The 23,390-nt window shown below is 37.2% G+C and overlaps 1 protein-coding gene across 2 annotated transcripts in view; it reads right to left on the reverse strand.

Annotated features, from left to right (window-relative positions):
• The window catches only part of GABRB3 (gamma-aminobutyric acid (GABA) A receptor, beta 3), a 484,556-nt gene that overhangs the window by 12,148 nt on the left and 449,018 nt on the right, over positions 1-23,390 (reverse strand). For both annotated transcript variants that reach the window (XM_006898584.1, XM_006898585.1), the window contains exons 7-8: positions 21,024-21,176; positions 10,150-10,394 (exon numbers count right to left, since the gene is read on the reverse strand). In XM_006898584.1, the coding sequence (XP_006898646.1) occupies positions 10,150-10,394; positions 21,024-21,176 (398 nt within the window). The remainder of the gene's footprint in view (positions 1-10,149; positions 10,395-21,023; positions 21,177-23,390) is intronic.

The raw sequence follows: 23,390 nt of genomic DNA on the forward strand, positions 1-23,390 counted from the left end.
CTTTGCAACACTTCCAAAGTATGTCAGACAAAGCCCCAGAATCTTTGCCTCCAAGGAGTAGCCTGGTTTAACCCTCTCTAGGATGAATCTATTTGTTTTCTTGGCAGTCCATGGTACATTCAAAACTTATGTAAAATTAACAAGGAAAATCAAGAGGAATTGATGCCTTTTCAATGTGATATGGGTGAAGAATATCAAGTATACCATAGGCTTCCAAAAGAACAACAAATCTGTCTTGGATGAAGTGTAATCAGAATACTCCTTAGAAGCGAGAATGATGAGCCTTCTTACAGACTTGGAACATGCTTTCAGGAAGGATTAATCCCTGGAGAAACACATTATACTTGGTAAGATAGAAGTCCAGTGAAAAAGAAGACTCTTAACTAAATGGAATAATACAGAAGTTGTAACAATGTGTTTCAGCACAGTGAAGATTTGAGGGCCAGGCTAGGTTTTTTTGCTTTGTGTATACAGCACATAGGGTTGTAATGAATCATAGGTTATTTGATCATATTAGTAACAACAACATAAAGAATTTCTTCTTTTCAAAAGCAAGCACATATTAACTAGAACCTCAAGACTGAAACTGTTTTCCTGAAAGTTTTAATGTTTTCAAGAGTACAAAACCATAAGCCACAGAGATAGGACTCCATTAAGGAAGGCAGTAACCCTTTAGAGGTTGGCTTTCTAGCAGTGACACCCAGGAATCTATTGGTGTAAGATAATCATTGCCCACCTTCTCCATACCAGGACTGTACAATATATGGACCTGAGAGAAGAGTAAGAGAAAGCCTTTGCCCATAAGGAGTCTCAAAGATGAGAGCTTCATATATCAACAAGAGTTGAAAACAGTACAGTATATTTCTTTTTGCTTATATTTTTAAATATCTCATGGTGATGAGATATCTTTTGGTTATCAAAATTTCACTGGAGACACTCAATACCAGTAGTTAAAACAGGTCAGGTGCTGATTGTGAAATGGATTATCAATTATTCATGTAAAAGTTCAAACTGAAACGGAAATAAATTAAAGCAAGACCATGAGACCCAATATAAGATCCCTAGTATATGAAATCTAGTTTATAAACCATTTCAGGAAGACTTTTGAGGCATTTGAACACTAATGATCAAAGACCAAAAAAGTTACAGATTGACATCAAGGATATCATCTGCAAAGACAAGAGAAAGAAATGACCAAAATGAATGTCAGAAGAGACTCTGAAAATTGCACTAGAACATGGAAAAATGAAAATAAAGAGAAAAAAATGGCGAAGCAGAAGTGAACAGAAAATTTCAAAGGTCAACTTGAGAAGACAATACTAAATATTACAATGAAATATGCAAAGAGTCAGAGTCATAAAATAAAAAAGGAAGCACTCGCTTGGCATTTCTCATGCAGGAAGATTTGAAAACCATATTCAAGCTTTGAGTTGTAATACTGAAGGATGGCAAGAACAAAATCTTGAATGACCCAGTAAGTAGCAAAAGAAGGTAGAGAAAGAAACTACACAAAGCCATAACAACAAAAAAATTGGCAGACTTAGAACCATTTTAGGAAGTAACATTCAAGCTGTACCTAAGGCATTGGCAAAAAAAAAAAAATCACAAAATGGGCAAAAAACAGAAAGACTTTTTCACTAAGGAAGACATTCAGATGACAAACAGACACATTAAGAAATGATCAAAATTACTGCCAATAAGAGAGATGTGAATTAAAACCATAAAGAGATATCATTTCACCAGAGTAGCAGTGGCAAAGTTTAGAAGGGCAGCAAGCAATAAATATTGGAGAGGAGGTGGAAAGATGAGAACTCTCATACACTGTTGATGGGATCGTAAACTGGTACAAACATTCTGGAAGACAGTTTGGAATTTCCTCAAAAGGTGAACATAAAGATTCTGTATGACCCAGCTATTCCACTACTAGAAATATACCCCAAGGAAATTAGAACTGAGACACAAAGGGAGATTTGTATACCTTGTTCATATCAGCATTATTCATCATCACAAGAACATGGAAACAGCCCAAATGCCCAACCACAACTGAATGAATTGAGAAACTGTGGTACATTCACACAGTGGAATATTTTGCAGCATGCAAGATCAATGATTTTGAAAAATACTAGATAATTTGAGAGAGGCTACAGAGTATTATGCTGAGTGAACTAACATAGTCTCATGAGGAGAAATGTTACATAAGACCATTATTGTAAAAATAGAAGGATGACTAGTAAACAATGTATAGAAACTCAAGGCGGGGGAGGAAGGAGCAAAGAGGTGAGGATAGATTGAACTGAAATCAAAGGGCAACACAGTTTGGTGAGTGGAGAGAGGGAGGGGGAAGCAAATGGGAAAGATCCAGGCAAAGAGACAGGTTAATGATGGGTAAGGTCCAATGGAGATTGATTTTATAAAACATAATGCATGAGATTCTTTTTAGGGTCAGGCACAGTTTGTTGTGATCCACACAAATACCTTTGTATAATCAATGAAACACAAATAGGCATTCCTCTGGTACTCCCTGCTTTCAGCCAATATCCATCTAACATTAGCTACACTATCCCTAGTACCACAATCCCTTCTAAACCCAGCCTGTACTTCTGGTAGTTCTCTGTTGATGTGCTGTTCCAATCATTTTTGGATAATCTTCAGCAGAATCTTGCTGGCATGTGATATCAGTGATATTGTTCAATAGTTGCCACACTCTGTAAGATTACCTTTCTTTGAAATGGGAACAAATATAGACCTCTTCCAGTCTGTTGTCCAAGTGGTTTTCCTCCAGATTATTTGGCACAGCTTGGTGAGCACATCTAGGGCAGCATCAGTTAGTTGAAATATGTCAGTTGGCCTTATTTTTTTGCCAATTCCTTCAAAGCAGCTCGAACTTCTTTCATCACTATAGGTTCTTGCTCATATATTGTTTCATGAAATTCTTTTGTGTCTGCCAATTCCTTTCGGTACAATGACGATGTATACTCCTTCCATCTTCCTTTAATATTTCCTGGATCATTTAATATTCTGCTCAAAGCATCCTTAAGTACTTAAGGATGCTTTGAGCAGAATATTAAATATAGCAACTTGAAGTTTCGGAATCCTGGAATCCCAGAACATTTGATATAGCAACTTGAAGTTTCGGAATCCCGGAATCCCAGAACACTTGATTATGCTAATGCAAAACCGATACTTGGACCAGGAGGCAGTCGTCAGAACAGAGCAAGGAAACTGCATGGTTCAAGATTGGGAAAGTTGTACTCCAGGGATGTGTCCTATCTCTATACCGTGTCAACCTATATGAATAACAGATTATCCTGGAAGCTGGGCTATATGAGAAGAAGTGTGGTATCAGGATTTCAGGAAGATTCAACAACAATCTGCGTTATGCAGATGACACAGCCCTATTTGCTGAAACTAAGGAGGAAGAGAAGCGCTTGCTGCAGAAGGTCAAGGACTGAAGCCTTCAATGCAGATTGCAGCTCAATATCAAGAAAACAAAGATTCTCACCACTGGCCCAATTGGCAGTGTCAAGATGGATGGTGAAGAGATCGAGATTGTTCACAGCTTTAGTTTGCTTGGCTCCACAGTCAACACCCTTGGCACCAGCAGCCAGGAAATTAAAAGATGTATTGTGATGGTAAATTCTGCTGTTAGGGACCTCTCCAAAGTACTAAAGAACAATGCTGTCACTCTGGAGACTAAGGTGCACCTGATACAAACCTTGGTCTTTGCAATCACTTGCTATGCGTCAGAGATCTGAATAGAGAGAATAGAAGGTGAATTGACGCCTTTGAGCTGTGATTTTGGAGAAGGGTATTGAATATACCATGGACTGCTAAGAAAAAGAACAGGTTTGTCCTAGAGAGGACTAAACCAGGCTACTTCTTGGAAATAAGGATTCTGAAGCATCATTTGACATACTTTGGACATACATGTTGCAAGGAGGGACCAATCATTGGAGAAGGACGTCATATTTGGGAGGGTGGAGGGACAACGCAAGACAGGAAGACCCTCTCTGAGGTAGATTGATTCAGTGACTGGGTAATCAAGGTATGTGTGTTGGAGACAGTGAGATTGTCACATGATAGAGCAGGGTTTAGGGCAGTTGTACACAGGGTCACTATGAGTTGTAGGCAATTTGAGGTCACATAATAACAACAATGCATGAGAATGTATGAAACACAATGTGAATGAAGAATAGTGTGAAACACAATGTATATAAACTTTGTAAGCACACCAATTTAAAAAAAAATGTAAAATAGAACATATATAAATGATTGTATGATACACAATGTAAATGAAAGATTGAATAAAACCAATGTATATGAATGAAGTATAATGTAAAGGAATTATTATATGAAAACCAATAAAATATTGAAAAATATTTCTTTACAAAAAATTAAAAAAAATACCCAATCCTGATGGAATATAACTTGGCATGTTCTACCAAAGACAATGCCCCCCTAGATATACCAATTTTTGCCAAGAAAACTGGAAGACAGCTTCCCTGATAATTGACTGGAAGAGGCCCATATTTGTTCTCATTCACGAAACAAAGTGATCCAACACTTGGAGGCAAGGATTCTGAAGCTCCATTTCACATACTTGGGCACGTTGCTAGGAGGGACCAGTCCTTGGAGAAAGTCCTTGGAAGAGTGGAAGGTCACTGCAGGAGAAGAAGACTATGGATGGAAGGATTGACATAGTAACTGGAATAATAGAATATGTGTGTCAGAGACAGTGATGTTAACTCAGGATAGGGCTAGGCTCAGGACTACTTGATGCTAACTCAGGATAGGGCTAGGTTCAGGACTATTTCCTTGACCCCACATAAAACCAACACAACAACAATCATTAATTTCACATATAACTACATTTTTGTTGAAGATTGTAAAAGAATTACTAGAACAGTAAATGGACAGAGTTGTTGTTTATTGCCATTGACTTGAGCATGACTCCTAGTGACCCTATGAACAAAAGGCCTGAAGCCTTTCTATATTTATCGTTTTTTCTCCAAGTTCATAGAGTTTTCAGAGGCATATGGTTTAGGAAGTGGATCCCACGCCTCCTTCCAAACCTGTCTTTAACTGAGAGCTCCACCAAACACTATTCACCATGGGCAACATTATGGCATTTGACCCCCAATGTCACAAGATACAGCATAATAGCAAACCCAGATTACCTCCATGCAGCAAAATGACAGAGGAGTACTACACAACTTAGAAGAGTGTTCTTCCAAAATAAAGTAACACTAGACCCTTGGGCCCAACTGACTTTCAAATACAAGGGCTATAAATATAAACAAAAAGCCTGAAGCTTTTCTATAACTATCATTGTTTCTCTGAGTTCGGAGAGTTTTCAGAAGCATGTGATCTACTTAAAATATTAATATTTTTGGCAAAACTGAACTGCACCTCTGTCAAGGAAACTGCTGATGATTAGTTTATTTCATTGTAAACAAAGTTACAGCTCTTCAGAGAACTTAGTTGCATTACCTGATTCCTCAATTAAAATTGTCCATTCTGCAAAAACCTCTCTATTTTAATAGTGTTGACCAGCTTGTGCTTTAGTTCATTGCTTTTGTTTCTGTTTTTCAAAAGTTTATAGACTTCTTTACAAGGCTTATTGAATGTAAACTAATCTTCTAAGTGCTGTTTTTATCACAGTCCTTGCTAATGAGTTAGAACAGACTCAAAGCTGACTCTCAATTGAGTTTTCAGACACTGCAAATTGCATGGGAAGAGACTGTCCATTTTTCTCCCTTGGAGTTACTGATGGATTAAAATTTTTGCATTTAGGAAAACTCATATCAGATGGATCTTGTTAGAAATCACAGGATACCAGAAGAATACCTGTTTTCTTAGCCAGCAAAGCTTTTTGACTGTGCAAATAACAAAAAGCATTATGGCTAACATTAAGAAGAATATGAATCTCAGATTGCTTAATTGTCCTTCTGCAGAGCCTATACCTAGACCAAGATATTGTTTTCATACTAGAGCAAGGTACTATTGTATGGTACAAAATTAAGAAAAGTGCATCAGGGCTGTATTTTTTCTTCATGCGTTCTGAATGCTCAGAAAATCATTTGAGAATCTAAACTTAATGATGCAGAATGCCACATTAGCTTTCAATATATATTACATCTTCACGTCAAGAAAACAAAGTTCTTTACTACTGGGACACAGGCAGCAAGTATCATGATAGATGGATAAAATAATTAAATTATCAATTATTTCATCTTACTTAGATATACAACCAATATTATTTCATCTTATTTAGATGCACAACCAATAACCACAGTTAAGAAATCAAAAGATATGTTACGTTGGGAAAATTTGCTGTCAAGCATATCTCCAAACTACTATAGAGCAAGGATTCCAGTTTAAATACCAATGCGTGTTTGATCCAAGCCATGAACTTTTTAATGACTTGCTATGCATCTTAAAGTTGGACAATGATGAAGTATGGCAGAAGAAGAATCAATGACTTTGAGTTCTGGTTTTAGAGAAGAGTACCAAATATTTCATGGATTGCCAAGAGAACTAACAACTATGTCTTGAAAAATGTGTATCAGGGTAATCCTTGGGAGCAAGAGTAGTGAAGTTTTGTCTCATATATATTGGGCATGTTGTTGGAGGGGGGAATATATATCTTTAGAAAAAGATATACGCTTACAAAGATGGAGGGTCACTGTCAGAGAGGAAAACTTTTGACAAGATAGATTGACATAATGACTGTACCAGTGGGCTCAAGTATATCAAATATGATGAGGATGGTGTAGGATAGGGCAGGGTTCAGATCCATTTTGTTATAATTTACATAACTTAATGACACATAACAACAGGAAAGTATACGAGTTGAATGTGACTAAATGATGACAAGCATCACTCATTTCTGAACTCAAGTGACATGAATATTACCCATGTTCAAGATCTAATGGTAGCTTTTGAGTAGATGCAAAGAATTGGATGTCTGGTATAGAAGACACTATCAATACAGGAAATGTAAGTGACATGTCACCTATCTAGGGCAGATAATACATTTCTGAAGTTGAGAGTAGAGGGATAAAATTAATTGCTTGGGGAAGGAAGTGACAGAAGCTGGCTAAATGCAAGGAAGAAAAGAAAAAAATAGAAAGAAAAGACCACAGAGAACAACATTTCACTTTTCACTTAGGCCTTAATAGAGTGAAAATTTGAATGAATCCTCCTTACATTGTCCAACTATCTGATGCATAAGAAGTGGTTGCAAAGACCATGGCTGGTATTAGATGCACCTTAGTCTCCAGAGAGACACCCTTGCTCTTCAGTACATTGGAGAGGTCCCTAATAGCAGACTTTCCCATGGCAATATGTATTTTAATTTCCTGGCTGCTGGTGCCAAGAGTGTTGACTGTGAAGCCAAGCAACCTAAAGCTGTGAACAATCTCAATCTCATCCATCCTGATGCTGACAATTGGTGCAGTGGTGAGAATCTTTGTCTTCTTGACACTGAGCCTCAATCCATATTGGAGGCTGCAGTCCTTGACCCTCTGCAGCAAGCACTTCAGGTTCTCCTCAGTTTTAGCAAGCAGGGTTATGTCATCTGCGTAACACAGATTGTTGATAGATCTTACACCAATCTTGACCCCACATTTCTCCTCATAGAGCCCAGCCTCTCAGATAATCTGCTTTGCATACAGGTTGAAAAGGTATGGAGACAGGACACATTCCTGATGTACGCCCTTCCCAATTTTGAACCATGCAGTGTTTCCTTGCTCTATTCTTATGACTGCCTCTTGGTGTAAGTATAGGTTTCACATTAGCACAATCAAGTGTTCTGGGATTCACATTCTTCTCAGAGTCAGCCACAGTTTGTTATGATCCACACAGTCAAATGCCTTTGCATAGTCAATGAAACACAGATAGACATTCCTCTGGTATTTCCTGCTTTCAGCTAAGATCCATCTAACATTAGCTACAATATCCCTAGTACCATGACCCCTTCTACACCCAGCCTGGACTTCTGGCAGTTCTCTGCTGATGTGCTGTTCCAGTCGTTTTGGGATCATCTTCAGTAGAATATTGTTTGTATGTGAAATCAATGATATTGTTCTATAATTTTCACACTCTGTTGGGTCACTCTTCTTTGGGATGGGAACAAATATAGATCTCTTCCAGTCAGTTGGCCGAGTGGTTGTTCTCCAGATTTCTTGGCACAACTTGGTGAGCACGTCCAGGGAAACATCTGTTAGCTGAAATATGTCAATATTTTTCTAAGTATTGTACTTCTCTAAATCTAAACATTCAGATTAAGACAGACTAGGAAGAAGGACTGGCCATCCACTTCTGAAATAGCAGGCCTCTGAAAAGCCTATTTACAACAGAACACGTGCAGAATAACAGATAGGGCACCTGAGGTTGAGCTTTCAAGTATAGAAATGCAAAAGAAGAGGAAAGTTGTAAGCAGACACTAGTGGTTGGAACATGGAATGTGAGAACTATGAATGTAGGAAAATGAAATCTAGTTAAGGAAGAAATGGAACACATAAATATTGGCATACTAGGCGTTGGTGAGATGAGATGGCCTGGCAAGGGCTTTTTGAGTCGGATGATCATATGTGACTCTGGAGATGAAAAGGTGAGGAAAAATGGAGTTGCTTTCATAGTTAAGAAAGTAATTTGTATATCCATCTTGAAGTACAATATCTAGTAGATCCCTTATTTCTTTTTTTTTTCAATTTGAAGATCCCTTATTTCTAAGAGGACAAAAATTATACCACTTCAAGAAGACAAGAGGGAAGCACCAATATACAAGTACTTCAGAGAACATTACCATACCCTGTGACATTATTTAGTTACAAAAAGCTAACATCTATTAATAAAAGACTCATAGGATGTCAATAAATCTTCAGTTTGCCTCAGTAATTATGGGGGGGGGAAGCCAAAATTAACCTTTCTCCTAAAAAAGCAGATAAAATGAATACCCCAAAGAGCAAAAACTGTAAGAAATATGTTGATATGGAGTTATTTGAACAGCTACAGAAGAAGATACAAATGATGAAAGAAATAATGAAAACTGTTAAATGAGCAAATACCCCATAGTCAGTGATCCAGAAGAAACATTGATAAGGAGCAACTTGAATTGCTATGAAAGACAAAGCAAAAAATGAAGAAATAATTGATAGTATAGATAAAGTGGTACAAGAAATAGAAAAATAATCACAAGACAGAGATGGTGCAGCCAATACAGTACTAGAAAGAAAAAAAAAGCATGAAGATTCAATATAGAATATTAAGACCAAAGCGGCAGAAGTATCCAATGTTCTGGTGAAATGGAACAGAGAGTCAGTGAGATGGAAGACATGAGCCTCACTGGAAACATACTAGAAGAAAATCAGAGGTGAGAGAAAGAAAATAAAGAGACATTAGAATCATGTAGGCTGACATCAAAAGAAATAACATGTGTATAATTGGAATTCTAGAACATGGGAGTGACAGAAAAGTCACTGAGAAAATCATGGAAGGTGTACTAGATGAAAACGTCCTAGTTGTTTGTGTTTTTTTTTTTTTAAGAATGGGGAAATACACATTTAAGAAGCACAGAAAACACCAAATAGGCTAGATTCAAGAAGAAAAACATCAAGAGACATCATAAGACAGCATGAGAAAAAGAGAGTGACCTATAAAGAGGGAGAGGCAAGGGTTAAGCTGACCAAGACAGCAGCTGCCTGAGTTAAAAAAACCCAAACAAACAAAATAAGAAAACAACACTGTTTAATAAGAAAAAAAAATAAGAAAATACCTTGATAATAATAAGAAAAAACCTTGATTCTCCTGCTAACTCTGCTTTCTAGTAAAGAAGTGGTTCTGGAAACATGGAAAGTCAGCAAATAAGAAAAGAAACAGTAAAAAATCCAACAACAACACACAAAAAAACTCGACAAAATACCCCCACCAAACCCATCTTGGAGCCCAGTTAATGTATTTTACTGCTCATGTAATGAGACTTGTTAGTAAAAGCTATGAGGACATATAGGTCAGGAGAACACTCAACCGTGAGCTCCTCTTCCTTTGCCTCTACTAACTAAAGTTTTGGGTGGCTCATTCTGTTGCTCAGTACTTTCCTCTATGTCAGATAAGTGTGACATAAAGTTAAAACAAAAAGTGACATACCCGGTTGCTTTCACTCTTGGAATGGTCATTCTTTGCCTTGGCTGTCTTCTCTGCAAGTTTCTTCTGCCTTTGAGGACCTCTTCCAAAGAAAATGTAGTTGACAAATGCATACTCCAAAAGGGCCAGAAACACAAAGACAAAACAGCCCATGAGGTACATATCAATGGCTTTGACATACGGGATTTTGGGCAAGGTCTCCCGAAGATGTGTGTTGATGGTTGTCATTGTCAACACAGTTGTGATCCCTGTTAAAAAAAAAAAAGGCAGATGAGATGTAAAAAACTACATTGTTCTTCATTTTTCATTTTGGTTTTTTCTTGTCGCAGTGCTTCAAGTGAGCAAAGGTGAATGGGTCACAGAAATGCAATAGAGCATATATTTTGTCATTTTGGCGAACATTTGTGAACAGGCAGGAACATTTCTGCTTTGGTTATCATTTCCGCAGATGTTGCCAATAGAAAAAAAATGCAATGCTAAGTCTAGTTCAGCAAGAGACTGTACTATTTCTAAGAATTGGAGAAAATAAAAATAAGTGCAGTATTTAACATAAAATATGAATGTCCATAAAGAGAAATCCTCCAGGCCTATGGATGAGCAGGGACAGTCTACATCTGTACATGTGAGGACTTTAGGAATTGCTCAATAAGACTGGAGTAGTAAGAAGACAACTTCTAATATTATCCTTATGGAAAACATGAGAATTGAAGAAATATTTTCTAAAATAGCCACTAAAGATGTGATCCAGTTCTGAGCTCAGAGAAAAAGTTTAAGTGAGGTACTAGAGGGAAGATTTTTCTCACAAAGCAGACTGCTTTCCCTTATCAAGAAAGAACACTTACCTTTATAAAGCTGCAAATCTTGCATAAGACCATTATTATAAATATAGAAGGATAACTTATGAAATATTTATGTGGAGCCAAGGAGAGAAGGGTGGGAGGCGAGGGGTGAGGATGGGTAGGGGCAAATCCACAGGTTAGCACAATTTGATGGGTGGAGGGAGGAGAAGGAAATGGGAAGGATCCAGTGGGGACCTGAAAAAATTGGGTAATAATGTCCAATGATATTTGATTTTATAAAACATAATCCACGGGAATGACTGTATGAAACATAATATGAATGAAGAATAGTGTGAAACACAATGTATACAATCTTTGTCAGCAAACCAACATAAAATAAAAATGAAAAAAAAAGACAAAGCCTAAAATAAACAAACAAAAGCTACTTAGACGTTAATTATTATATACAAAGCATCATACATTTTCCTTAGTTTTTCAGTTTTTATGCTACTGTGTTGAATTTTACATCATTATGTTGAATTATTTTTTAAAATTTTATTTTACTAATTTTAATGAACATTTACAGAGATTTTGGATTTCCATTCATTCATTGTTATACTTTTTTCTCTATCTCCCCCGCCCCCCCCCAATTCCTTCCTCTCTTTGAAAAGCAAAGTTAGGAAAAGACCAATAAACAAGTGATGATCAGTCAGAAAGACCAAGGAATAAGAAGGATCCAGTGAAAGGAGGACTTATGAACAGGTTAAGTCCAATACAGGAAGAATCAATGGAGAAAGGCAGCCCAACAGACCAATGGAATGACTGAAGAAGTGAGGGTGGTGATTTCCCTGATACCATCCAGTGTGCATACGTCAACCTGGTGTCTTGTGGAGATTGTGAGCGTGCCTATCCTAACCAGATCACCCAAAACATGGTGTGTGCTGGGAATGAGATGTATGGGAGAGATTCTTGCTAGGGTGATTCTGGGGGCCCCCTGGTGTGCAGAGGCCAACTTAGAGGCGTCGTTTCATGGGGCAACATCCCTTGTGGGTCAAAGGAGAAACCAGGAGTCTACACCGACGTCTGCAGATATTATAGTTGGATCCAAAATCAGATTAATTCCAGGAGACGCTGTCATGGGCCATTCCAGTGCTGATCTCCAATCTCGTTGGCTGGCTTCAGAGTATCTGTCTACCTTCCTCATAGTCTCATAGGGGAAAAGAACACATTCTCTCTCATTTTACTCCTGCCTCATCTTTGATTCTCTAGGGTTGAGAGAAGACATGGAAAAAGAGGACTTTCCTCTAAAAGAATGTGAGAGAATTCCTTCTACAACTCTCGCTCTCTCTCCTTACTTAATCCTTGGCCTTGATTTTCTTTTCTGCTTTAACTGGCTTATTGTGACTTGAGTGAAAGTTTACAGAGTTTTCAGGTGGTAAATTGTTGAGTTGCTCCCTTCAACAATTCACACACTTTATGTTTCATGACACTGATTGCAAACCTCACAGTGTTAACAACACTTTTCCACTTCCTCCCATTTTCATTCATCCTCTTTTCCATCCCTTCCTACTTGTGAACCTTATCCTTCGGTAAATACTGCCTGTTTGACCCTTATGGTTGGTTGGCTTTGATTTCTTCCTACAAGAAACAGCTACAAGCTTCAAAGAATCCCAGTTGGAATTTCAGGTCTTCCACTGACTAGCTGTGTACCCCTGGCTAGAGGCTTCCTTCACTGTGTGGGTTTTCTCATCTGTAAAATAAACCTCTTGATAATACTTACTGCATAAGGTGCTGGATGTCACCGAGAGGATTCAAAGTACCAAATATGTGAAATATGTAGACCAGTGCCTGATATATATGAAGAATGTCAATAAAAGTGAATTTTATCAGTCAAAAAAAAAAAGAAAGAAAAGCAAAAGATAAACTTCTTTGTTGGCATACAATCCCCGCACCCCCACCCTGAATGCACTCCACTATGCAACTTTAATTCTGGATTCCTGTTCTTATGGATTATCTCACTGTCTCCTAAAATCATTGTTTCAGAATAAATTTAATCATCAAAAACATATGAGACAATGTTCAAGGCCAGTGTCTCCAGCTTCTGTCCCATGGAGACATGTTGATACTGCAGGCTGAGCTCAACAGTGAGTCCTCAGGAACTAAAGGGAAAAGAGATCTCTCAAAACCACTCTTGCTCTCTCCATCTGATCTCTGAACTGGTATGAAAGGACACAGAATTGAAGTACTGAGAGACTGACATTAGGTAAAAGCTGCCATCCATGGTGACTCTGGTGGATTAGTGGTAGGAGTTGCATTGTCAATTCAAAGGCACACTTTGAATTTACTGCCTCTAAAAATCCCCTGCAGGGTCAGCTATGGTCCAGTTCTGACTTGCCCGTACACAACAACAACAGAAATCCTTGACTGCTTATGGAATATATGGAATTTTCTTAGGATAGAGTATTTTAAGGCTTTCCATTACATTCATGGTACCTGGGAGTTCTTATTTTTTTTAAATTTTTATCCATTTATTGTTGCACATTTTCTTCTTTCCCTCTTTCTACTCCCTCCCCTAGTCCACTCTGTAATGCACCTCTTGTTCCAGATTGTTGCCATACATATAATGCCTAACCATATATTTCTTTCAGACCATTTTCCCCTCCACTGTTTCAATGTAGTTTTACTATTTGAAAATGTTACTGGGATAATTACAGTTTATAAATAAATGTGTAAACATTATGCAAATACGAAAAAATTAACTATTCTTATCATAATCCTAAACTGTTGTGCTAAGTACTTTTTTCTCCTGTGTGAAATAGCTCTGAGTATCCAGTTTGCATAGGCCCAACTGGCTTTTGTGTGAACAAAGGTATGGTAAGAGTTAGAAGTGAGTGCTTGTCTTTCTAGTTCAGGCTCATGTGTATTTTTAGCTTAAATGGGTGATGCATTTTCCCAATTCTTGTGTCATTTTAACCTCCTACCTAGATCACCATGGACAATATACACTATGTGATACACAGCCTAGAGGGGGTGGAACTACATCTAGGCCTATACTCAGCATAGTCACTTTTCAGCAGGTGACTGCCACAATAGGCTCAGATCATCGATTGGGCTAGTAATGTATGTAATAAGTGGTGACTGGCATTATTAACAACAATACTACCACAAATAACCATACCATTACAGAATAACTCTTAAATCTTCTCTAGCGGTCCTGGCCAAACACTAGACGGCACCTCTGCTTTATCATATCCTTGCAATGTGAAAGACAGATAGTGTTGTGGTTTCTGCATTCTTTATTCTTGTACCAAGCCTATAATTTTTTATTTTAATTGATATGATGAAATAATTTCTTATTTTGATGATGTTTATGAGATATTATATCTGAGAAACAGCATTTTAAAGATGATTATGAAGTAAAACTATATTATAGCTTTGGTGTCATTTAAGTTAATCAGATTTTTTCATGGTGATGAAAATAAAGTTATCTATGTTATATTAACACACATTTACCCTTTTTGAATTTGTAATACTAGACTTGAAGATTTTAGTAAAACCATTGACTGTCCACTTTTAATCTTTCACTTTTTTGTGACTTGAGAGAAGGTTTAAAAGCAAATTAATTTTTCATCCAACCACACCTATCCATTTTGTCTGGTAACATTAATTTCAATATGAATAACTGGGTAAATGCCTTTCATCTGCTCCTTTCTGTAAAATGCCTGTCAGATACTATTCTGAAAAGAAAAAAAAAACCCAAAAAACTAACCAACAACAGACTAGGAAGAAGGGTTGGCCATCCACTTCCAAAATAACAGGACTTTGAAAACCCTATGTACAGTAGAGGACAGTTAGACTAGCAGACATGGGACCTGAGGCTGAGATCTCAAATATAGAAACAAAGGAGGAACAGTTGTAAGCAGACACTAGTGATTGGAACGTGAAACATGAGAAGTATAAATGTAGTAAACTGGGCATTATTAAGAAAGAAACAGAACACATAAATACTGACATATTAAGTGTTGGCAAAGTGAGATGACTTGGCATGGGGCATTTTGAATCAAATTCAAAGCAAGTTCAAGCTGAAGTTGAAGAAAATTAAATCCACAGGCATGAAAATTTGATGTTAAGTCTATCATACTTGATTTTAAAAACTATCTCAGAAAAAGGTTTGAGGCCTTGAACACCAAGGAGCGAAGACCAAATGAGCTGTGGGAGGATATAAAGACTATCATACATGAAGAATGCAAAAGGTCTTTATAAAGACAGAGAAGAAGAGACCAAGCTGGATGTCAGATGAGACTCTGAATATTGCACGAGAGCACCGAGAAGCCAATGCAAAGGGAAGAAATTAAGAAATTAAGGAGCTGAACAGAAGATTCTAAAGGGCAGTGAGGGAAGACAACACAAAGTATTATAATGATATGTGCAAAGAGCTGGAGTCAGAAAATCAAAAGAGCTCAGCATTTCTTAAGCTGAAAGAATTGAAAAACGAATTCAAGCCATGAGTGGCAACACTTAAGGATGCTTTGGGCAGAATATTAAATGATACAGGAATCATTATAAGAAGATGGAAGGAGTATACAAAGTCACTGGACCAGAAATAGTTAACTGAGACAGAAGAATTTCATGAAACAACATATGAGCAAGAGCCTGTGGTGATGAAGGAAGAAATTCAAGCTCCTCTGAAAGAATTATCAAAAAATAAGTCTCCAGGAATTGATGGCATACCAATTGGCATATTTCAACAAACAGATGCTTTCCTGGTTGTGCTCAAGAAATCTGGAGGACAACCATGTGGTAAACTGCCTAGAAGCAGTCTATATTTGTTGCTATTGCAAAGAAAAGTGACCTGACAGAGTGTGGCACTTATCAAACAATATCATTAATTTCATATGCAAACTAGATTCTGCTGAAAATTATTAAAAAATGACCAGAGCAGCACGTCAATAGGGAATTGCCAGATATGCAGGCTGGGTTTAGAAGAGGCTGGGATACTATGGATTTTATACTTAATGTTAGATAGATATCAGTGTTTTATTGACTATGCAAAAGCATTTGACTGTATGGATCAAAACAAACTGTGGCTGACTCTTAGAAGAATGGGAATCCCAGGACATTTGATTGTGCTTAAGTAAAACCTATACTTGGACCAGGAGGCAATCATCAGTACAGAGCAAGGAGGTACTACTCCAGGGATGTATATTCTGTCTCCATGCCTTTTCTATCTATATGAGGAACAGATAATCCGGGAGAGGGGGGGCTATATGAAGAGGAATGTAGCATCAGGATTGGAGGAAGATTCATCAATAATCTGCATTATGCAGATGACACAACCCTGCTTGCTGAAAGTGAGGAGAACCTGAAGCGCCTGCTTCAGAAGATAAAAGACTGCAGTCTTCAATATGGATTGAAGCTCAATATCAGCAAGACAAAGATTCTCACCACTCGACCAATTCGTTATATCATTACGGATGGTGAAGAGATTGAGATTGTTAACAGCTTCAGTTTGCTAGATTCCACAATCAACATGCTTGGTACTAGCAACCTGGAAATCAAGAGATGAATTGTATTTGGAAAGTCTGCTCTCAGGGACCACTTCAGAGTACTGAAGAGCAACAATGTCAGTCTGTAGACTAAGGTGCTCCTAATCCAGGCCATAGTCTTCACAATTGCTTGCTATGCATCAGAGAGCTACACAGTGACTAGGGATGATAGAAAAAGAATTGATGTCTTTCCACTGTGGTGCTGGAGAAGATTATTGAGCATACCATGGACTGCCAGGAGAACAAATAGGTTTGTCCTCCAGAGGGTGAAGCCAGGCTGCCCCTTGGAGGCAAGCATTCTGAAACTTCATCTGACATACTTTGGGTATGTTGCAAGGAGGAACTGGTCCTTGGAGAGGAACATCATGCTTGGAAGAAGGGATGGAGAAAGATAGATAAACTATCAATGAGAAGAACTGATATGAGGGGAGGTGTGTCAGGACAGTAAATTTGGCATAGGATAGAGCAAATTTCAGAGCTGATGTATGTAGGGTCACTATGAGTTTCAAGTGACTTGATGGCACATAAGAAAAACAACCCATAGAGTAATTACTCTTTTCTCGGTTCCTCTTTGTGATTCTGATAGGAAAGAGAGGTAATAAAAATTGGTAAATAGCTAATAGGAACATAGAAAGATAGGTCATGGGAGAAGCAATAATTAACACAATATCACCAAAGAAAAGTGGATAATAAGCACAACATCACTAAAGAAAAGTTAGATATTGAGAACTATAGAGAGCTTAATGGAGGGCAGAATCAATACTTTCAGTGTGATGTGGTTTGAAAACTAGTAACTTGATATATTTGAAGTTCATTATGGCTGACAGGAGCCTCACACCCAAAAGTGCACATAGTAGCTGCACAGCATGACAACAACACTAGTTATCCACTGAAGAATTAGAGTGGGCTTAAGTTATCTCCTGGCACTAGATCTATAGTAAATGTGAAGGCACCCACAGGTATCTCTGCATAGCATGCCTCTGTGCAGTTGCAGTGCACCTACAACTGCACTCATTTAACAACAAATCAATGACCAGAGAAACAGACATTCAACGGTACTATATGACAGAGGGTGGCCTAGTGGAAAGGAGTTGTGCTACTAATATGTAGGTACACAGCTTGAACACACCAGCTGTTCCACTGGAGAGGATAGGTAATCTCCTTTGTGATTTACTGCATCTGAAAACCTGCTGAAGGGTCAGCTATGGGTGAGTTCTAACTTCATGGTGTGTAACAACAACAATCTCCACCATAGGATAGAATGTTGAAATAGGTTGGGAATCTCTCATTATGAGTGATTCTACAGTAAATGTAATTAATAGTTATTATTTCTTAGTATATTTTTTAAAGTCCATAATATATAGGTTGGAAGGGTTGAGTTTGTGGCTAGCCTGGAAGCTCCTGAGCAGTGATTCCACTCTGGAAGCTGGTTTCTTACATCTTGATGGGGATCATGTAAGGAAAGTTTAGGGTTGTGTTTGATTTGTGATATCATTTTTTTGCAGCCCTAAGGGTAAAATTATTAATTTTAGAATGAACATTTTTTAAGTGGTACTACAGTTTATTTGCTGTATAGCTGTGATGCTGAACACTGTGCCATAGCCATTTCAAATACCATAATGGTTGCTCATCATGGACAGTGTTTGGAGGAGATTCAAGATTGTTCAAGGTTTGGAAGCAGGGGTGGCACCTACTTCCAAAAATTTATGTCTCTGGAAAGTCTATTAACCCTGAAATCATACAGAAATGATGTTAGAGAACAGAGTTCAGGTTTTTTGCTCATAGGGTTGCTTTGAGTCATACTATTGGCGACACTTAATCACTGCTAAGTGAGACTAGTGTTATATTTGGAGGAACATTCTTCTACTTTGTAAGTCACTCTTAATTAATTTGCTTTACTGAGGTTATCTGGGTTTACTGTGACGCTGAACCTTGTACCACAAATACCATAATGGTCTCCTAATACGGACAGCGTTTGGTGGAGTTCCCAGTTGTAAAACAAGTTTGGAAGCAGGAGTGACATCCACTTCCTAAACCACATGCCTGTGGACACTCTATGAACTTGGAGAAATGACAATAGTTACAGAAAGGCATTAGGTCTTTTGTTCATAGCCACTATGAGTCATACTTGACTCGCAGCAATCAGCAATAACAATATATAGATCAAATATGTCATCTCTCTTTTTTGTTTTCTTAATTAATTTTAATAAACGTTTACAGAGACTTTGGATTTCAATCCATTCATTGTTGCACTTTTCTCCCTGCCCAACTCCCCACCTCCAAGTTTGCTCTTCTCTGAAAAGTAAAAAAAAAAATCTTTCGTTGTACAATCCCTCCCCCAAGGCCACTCCACTATGTAGCCTTCATTCTGGATTCCTGAAATGACAATAATACCTAATCATATATCCCTTTTAAAGAGTTCTCTCCCTCACCTGTTTCAATGAAGTATATATGTCATCTCTTTAATGCATATTTATACTCTAAGAATTGTTTGTAGTGGTTAAGAGAGAAGGGATCTGAGTTAGACTAATTGGATTCAAACTGATCCTATATTGAATGGTTTGGTGCCAGTTCCTTTTTGTCTCATTTTTCTGATCTGCAAAATGAAGACAACGATACTGTTTATTCTGAAATGGGCCCTTTGTGATTTAAATTATAGAAATGCATCAGTGGCCCCATCAAGGAATCAGGCATGTGAATATTCCATAAGTTTCAACCACTGTTACTATTACTATTTTTATTTTCTTGTCATTATTTTAACTCAGTGACCCATGATCTATGCTTCCTATATTAATTAATTAAAATTCATGCTTTAAAATATTACTTTGCTGTTATAGTGTCATAATAATTAGTTGAGTATAGTGTTTCAAATCTAAAATCTAAGCTTTCCAATAGGAATAACAAAAAACCCTAACTATAACACACACACACACACACACACACACACACACACACACACACACATATACACTGCATACAAGATGCAATACAGTTGTCAAATGATCAATGTTCAGAAAAAATATCTCTAGACCTCATGGAGATCATAAAAGTTATTAAATATTTTAATTAAATTGTGTGATTCTATACTATAATGGGAGTCCTGATAACCTATTGAATAAAGAGTTGTGATGCAAACCCAGTAGCAGGCAGCTCAAATCTACCAGCTGCTCTGTGGGAGAAAGGTGAGCAATTTCTCATGCAGATTTAAGTCTCTGAAAATCCACTGGAAGAGGGTCAGCTAGAAGTTCTAACTTGAAAACACATAACAATGAAACAAATGATGTAATATTTACCCATTTTTCATTAATTAGAAAAAGAAGAATGTTAATGTGTTCTTTCTGGATCACAGATTAATTCTGAATGCTGTTATGTGTGATCAAGTCAACTGAGACCCTAGTGAGCAGTGAACTCACTCTAGTCTGTGCCATGTTCATCATTTCTGACAAACGTAAGCTTATCGTTACACTCACCTTGTCAATCCATCTTGGTGTAAGTATTTCTCTCCTATGCTGATCCTATACATTGGCACACGTTATGTTCTTGTGAGGTGAAGTTTCCCTATTCTTACCTCTTCTGAGGACTCTTGTTTCAATTTTTCCAACACAGACCTATTTGTTCTCCTGGAAGTCCATAGAATATCCATGAGATATTTCCAGGGGAAAAAAAAAAACTATGGAAAAGTATTTAATCGAGAATAAAGAGTGATATCAAATATCTTATGTATCTTTGAATTAATGACTTTCCCCTTCTCCATTGTCAACAGATTAGACTCCGGGCTTTATTGAGAAAATAAGCTTTTCCCAAATATCCTTTTAGTTTACCAAAGCTGATTTTAAATAGGATATGTTTTTCATTGTTTAGAATTTTAGTGTTGGCAAAAAGTACTATCTCATGGATTGCTAAAAAACCAAACAGATATGTCTTGGGAAAAAATGCAGCCCAAATGTCCTTAGAGGCAAAAGTAGAGAAGCTTTGTTTCCCATATTTTGGGCATGATGCTAGGACACGCCATTCCTTGGAGAAGGACATCATGCTTGAAAACATCAGTGAAAGAAAGACTCTCAATAACATGGATTGACACAGTAACTAAAACAATGGGTTCAAGTATGTCAGAGATGATGATGATGGCACAGGATGGGAAAAGGTTCAGATCTGCTGTTCAGAGGGTGACTAAGAACATACTCAATTCAATGGCACCTAACAATAACATTTTTTTTTTGCTTTCAAGTTGATGTAAAAAAGTTTTATTATGTAAACACCCTGAGAGCATATTTTCCCTTTCATAGGCATGAAAATGGACATTTGAGCCTTTTAACTAAACAATCACATCAAGGAAATCATATATGAAATTACTATTTCAAGATAAAATGTGATTATATATGCAAGATTGATGTAATAACAATATTTAAAAAATATCATCATTCAACTATAGTTTCTTGACTCACTGATGTGATAATGATGCTGTTACTTTACATTTCATATATCTTTACGTTTTGATTAGTTAATTTGTTTTAATTGTGTATTTTATAGATAAGTTTAGAATAACACATACCAAGGGCAACTCTAGCAGCAGATGCATCATAATTGATCCAGAAGGACACCCAGGATAAAATTGTAATTAGTATAGAAGGCATGTAAGTCTGAAGGATGAAGTATCCAATGTTTCTCTTCAACCGAAAACTTAGTGAAAGTCGAGGATAGGCACCTGAAGCAGAGAAACAAAGATTATTAATTTCAGAAAGGCTATGGGCACTAAGTAGTATGTTGTGATATCTATGGTAAACAGTAAGCACTTGAGGCACTCAGATAAGTCCAGAAACATACAATTTCTATTATTTGCCCACTGGTATCTATAGGGGACATAGGATAAGGTCAGGAGGATACTCTACTAAGGCTAAACATCTCAAATTATCCCTGGGGAAAAATACTCCAGAGAAAAACTTCTGCAAAAGATTTTAGCTTAGAATAAAAAGCAACTTCAAATATCTTCCTTATCTTTGAATTGATAACTGTTCCCTTCCTCTCCATTGCCCTTATATTTGACTCATATCTTTATTGGAGAAATAGACTCCTTAAAAAAATTACTGTGATTTAACCTAAATTTACAAAAAACCAGGATTTCCATTCATTCATTGTTGTAAATTTTCCTCTTTACCTCCTCCCCACCCCCAGTTAACTTTTCTCTTTAAAAAAAATCATTTATTGCTGCACAATAAAATATACTTTTCCCAGCTATCCTTTCCATTTAAAGCAACTGTCTAACCACTCTCTGGCCAAAGCTTTTGGAGACATTGAAATTAGATTTGGTAGGTAGCTCAGAGGTGACCTGGAAATTAAAGAAATAGAGAAGCCGTTCTTATCCCAAACAAAACTTAGGGTTTTCTGAGAGATGCCATTTCTGATTCTGGTGGTGGGGAGTCTGGAAACACACCTGGTTAATTATTATGTGAAAACACTCACACTAATTTAGGATTGCTCTCCTACAAAGGTAGGACACAACCTGGAAAGAGGCCACCCCTCACTTGTCACAATCACACAAGTGTTTGGAATTTGATGTTAAACCACTTGTGGTGTGAAGACATTTTAAAATGGCTTTTTATATCCATCACCTAGCCCACTTTGGGGCTTGATCTCCAGCTGCCTCAACTATACACACATGCTTCATCCATTGATCAGTATCTTCTACATTATCAACAGATGTGGGGCCAACATAAGAGGGAGAGCTGGCTAGTCTGTGGAAAGTCTGTGGCAAGGCATAGCCTGATGGAGCACTGGAGTTGGAGGTTTTTCTGGGTGATTAAAGGAAGAGCTGAGGCTTACAGGATGATTGAAGAAACCAAAGTCTACTTGCATTTGTGTTGCTGGACTGAAACTGGACTTTACTGTGTGATATCCTTTTGCCTTCTCTTGACTCTTCCCAATATATTTTCTTAATACATCCCACAACTTTGGCAATGAATATTAGATTAGGCCCAGTGGTTAGTAAAAGTAGGTGCAACAGTGTGGAAGGCCATGCATTACCTAGGGATCAATTTTACATACTGGATGTTATTGATGGAGTCCTGGACTAGTCAGTTTTACAAAATCATTGCTCCTGTGTGCTGCTTAGTATTTCATCATGTGAAGGTGCCATAATTTCTCAATCCATTTAATTACAGTTGGATATTTGGATTATTTCCATGTTCTTGCAATGGTGAATGACACTGCTATGAACATTGGTGTACAAGTCTCTGTTTGTGTCTCAATTTTCATTCTCTTAGAATATATTCCCAGCAGTGGAATAGCTGAATCATATGGAATTTCTGTGTTCAGCTTTTTGAGGAAGTGTCAATCTGCTGCCCGAGTTCCCTCCAAGAAAGTATAAGAGTTCCTTAAGAAATATTTTCCTTTCAATTATTTTTTTTTAAAATCAGGAGCAAATATTTTTATTTCAAATCTAAGTGGCACCAACATATATATAGGGAAATATGTTCATTGTAGTAATTTTTGCAATCATACAAAATTGGAAACTACCTATATGCATGTCGGTGTGGTAATGGATAAATAGAATATAAAGCATATATAACAAGAGGTTCTTAAGTTTTAGTAACAAATTATATACAATAAAGTTACACTAATGTATACAATTATTGGGAGGAAATCCATAATTATTATTAAATAAAAAAGGTACAAAGCAATTTCCATTATGTAATCACATTTCTTTTATAATAAAATTGAGTATCTAAACAAATATTGTACAGGCATCCTTTAATGTGTTCATGCATATGTATACATAATATCACATCAGGATGCCCTGAAAGATGAGTTAAACTTATTTTTTTAATTTTTATTATTAATTTCAATGAACATTTACAGAGATTTTGGATTTCCATTCATTCATTGTTGCACCTTTCTACCCACCCACCCCTCCCCTCCAGTT

Source organism: Elephantulus edwardii, unplaced genomic scaffold, assembly GCF_000299155.1.
Source record: "Elephantulus edwardii isolate Elephantulus edwardi_28Jun2011 unplaced genomic scaffold, EleEdw1.0 scaffold00234, whole genome shotgun sequence".
NCBI classification, from domain to species: Eukaryota; Metazoa; Chordata; class Mammalia; order Macroscelidea; family Macroscelididae; genus Elephantulus; species Elephantulus edwardii.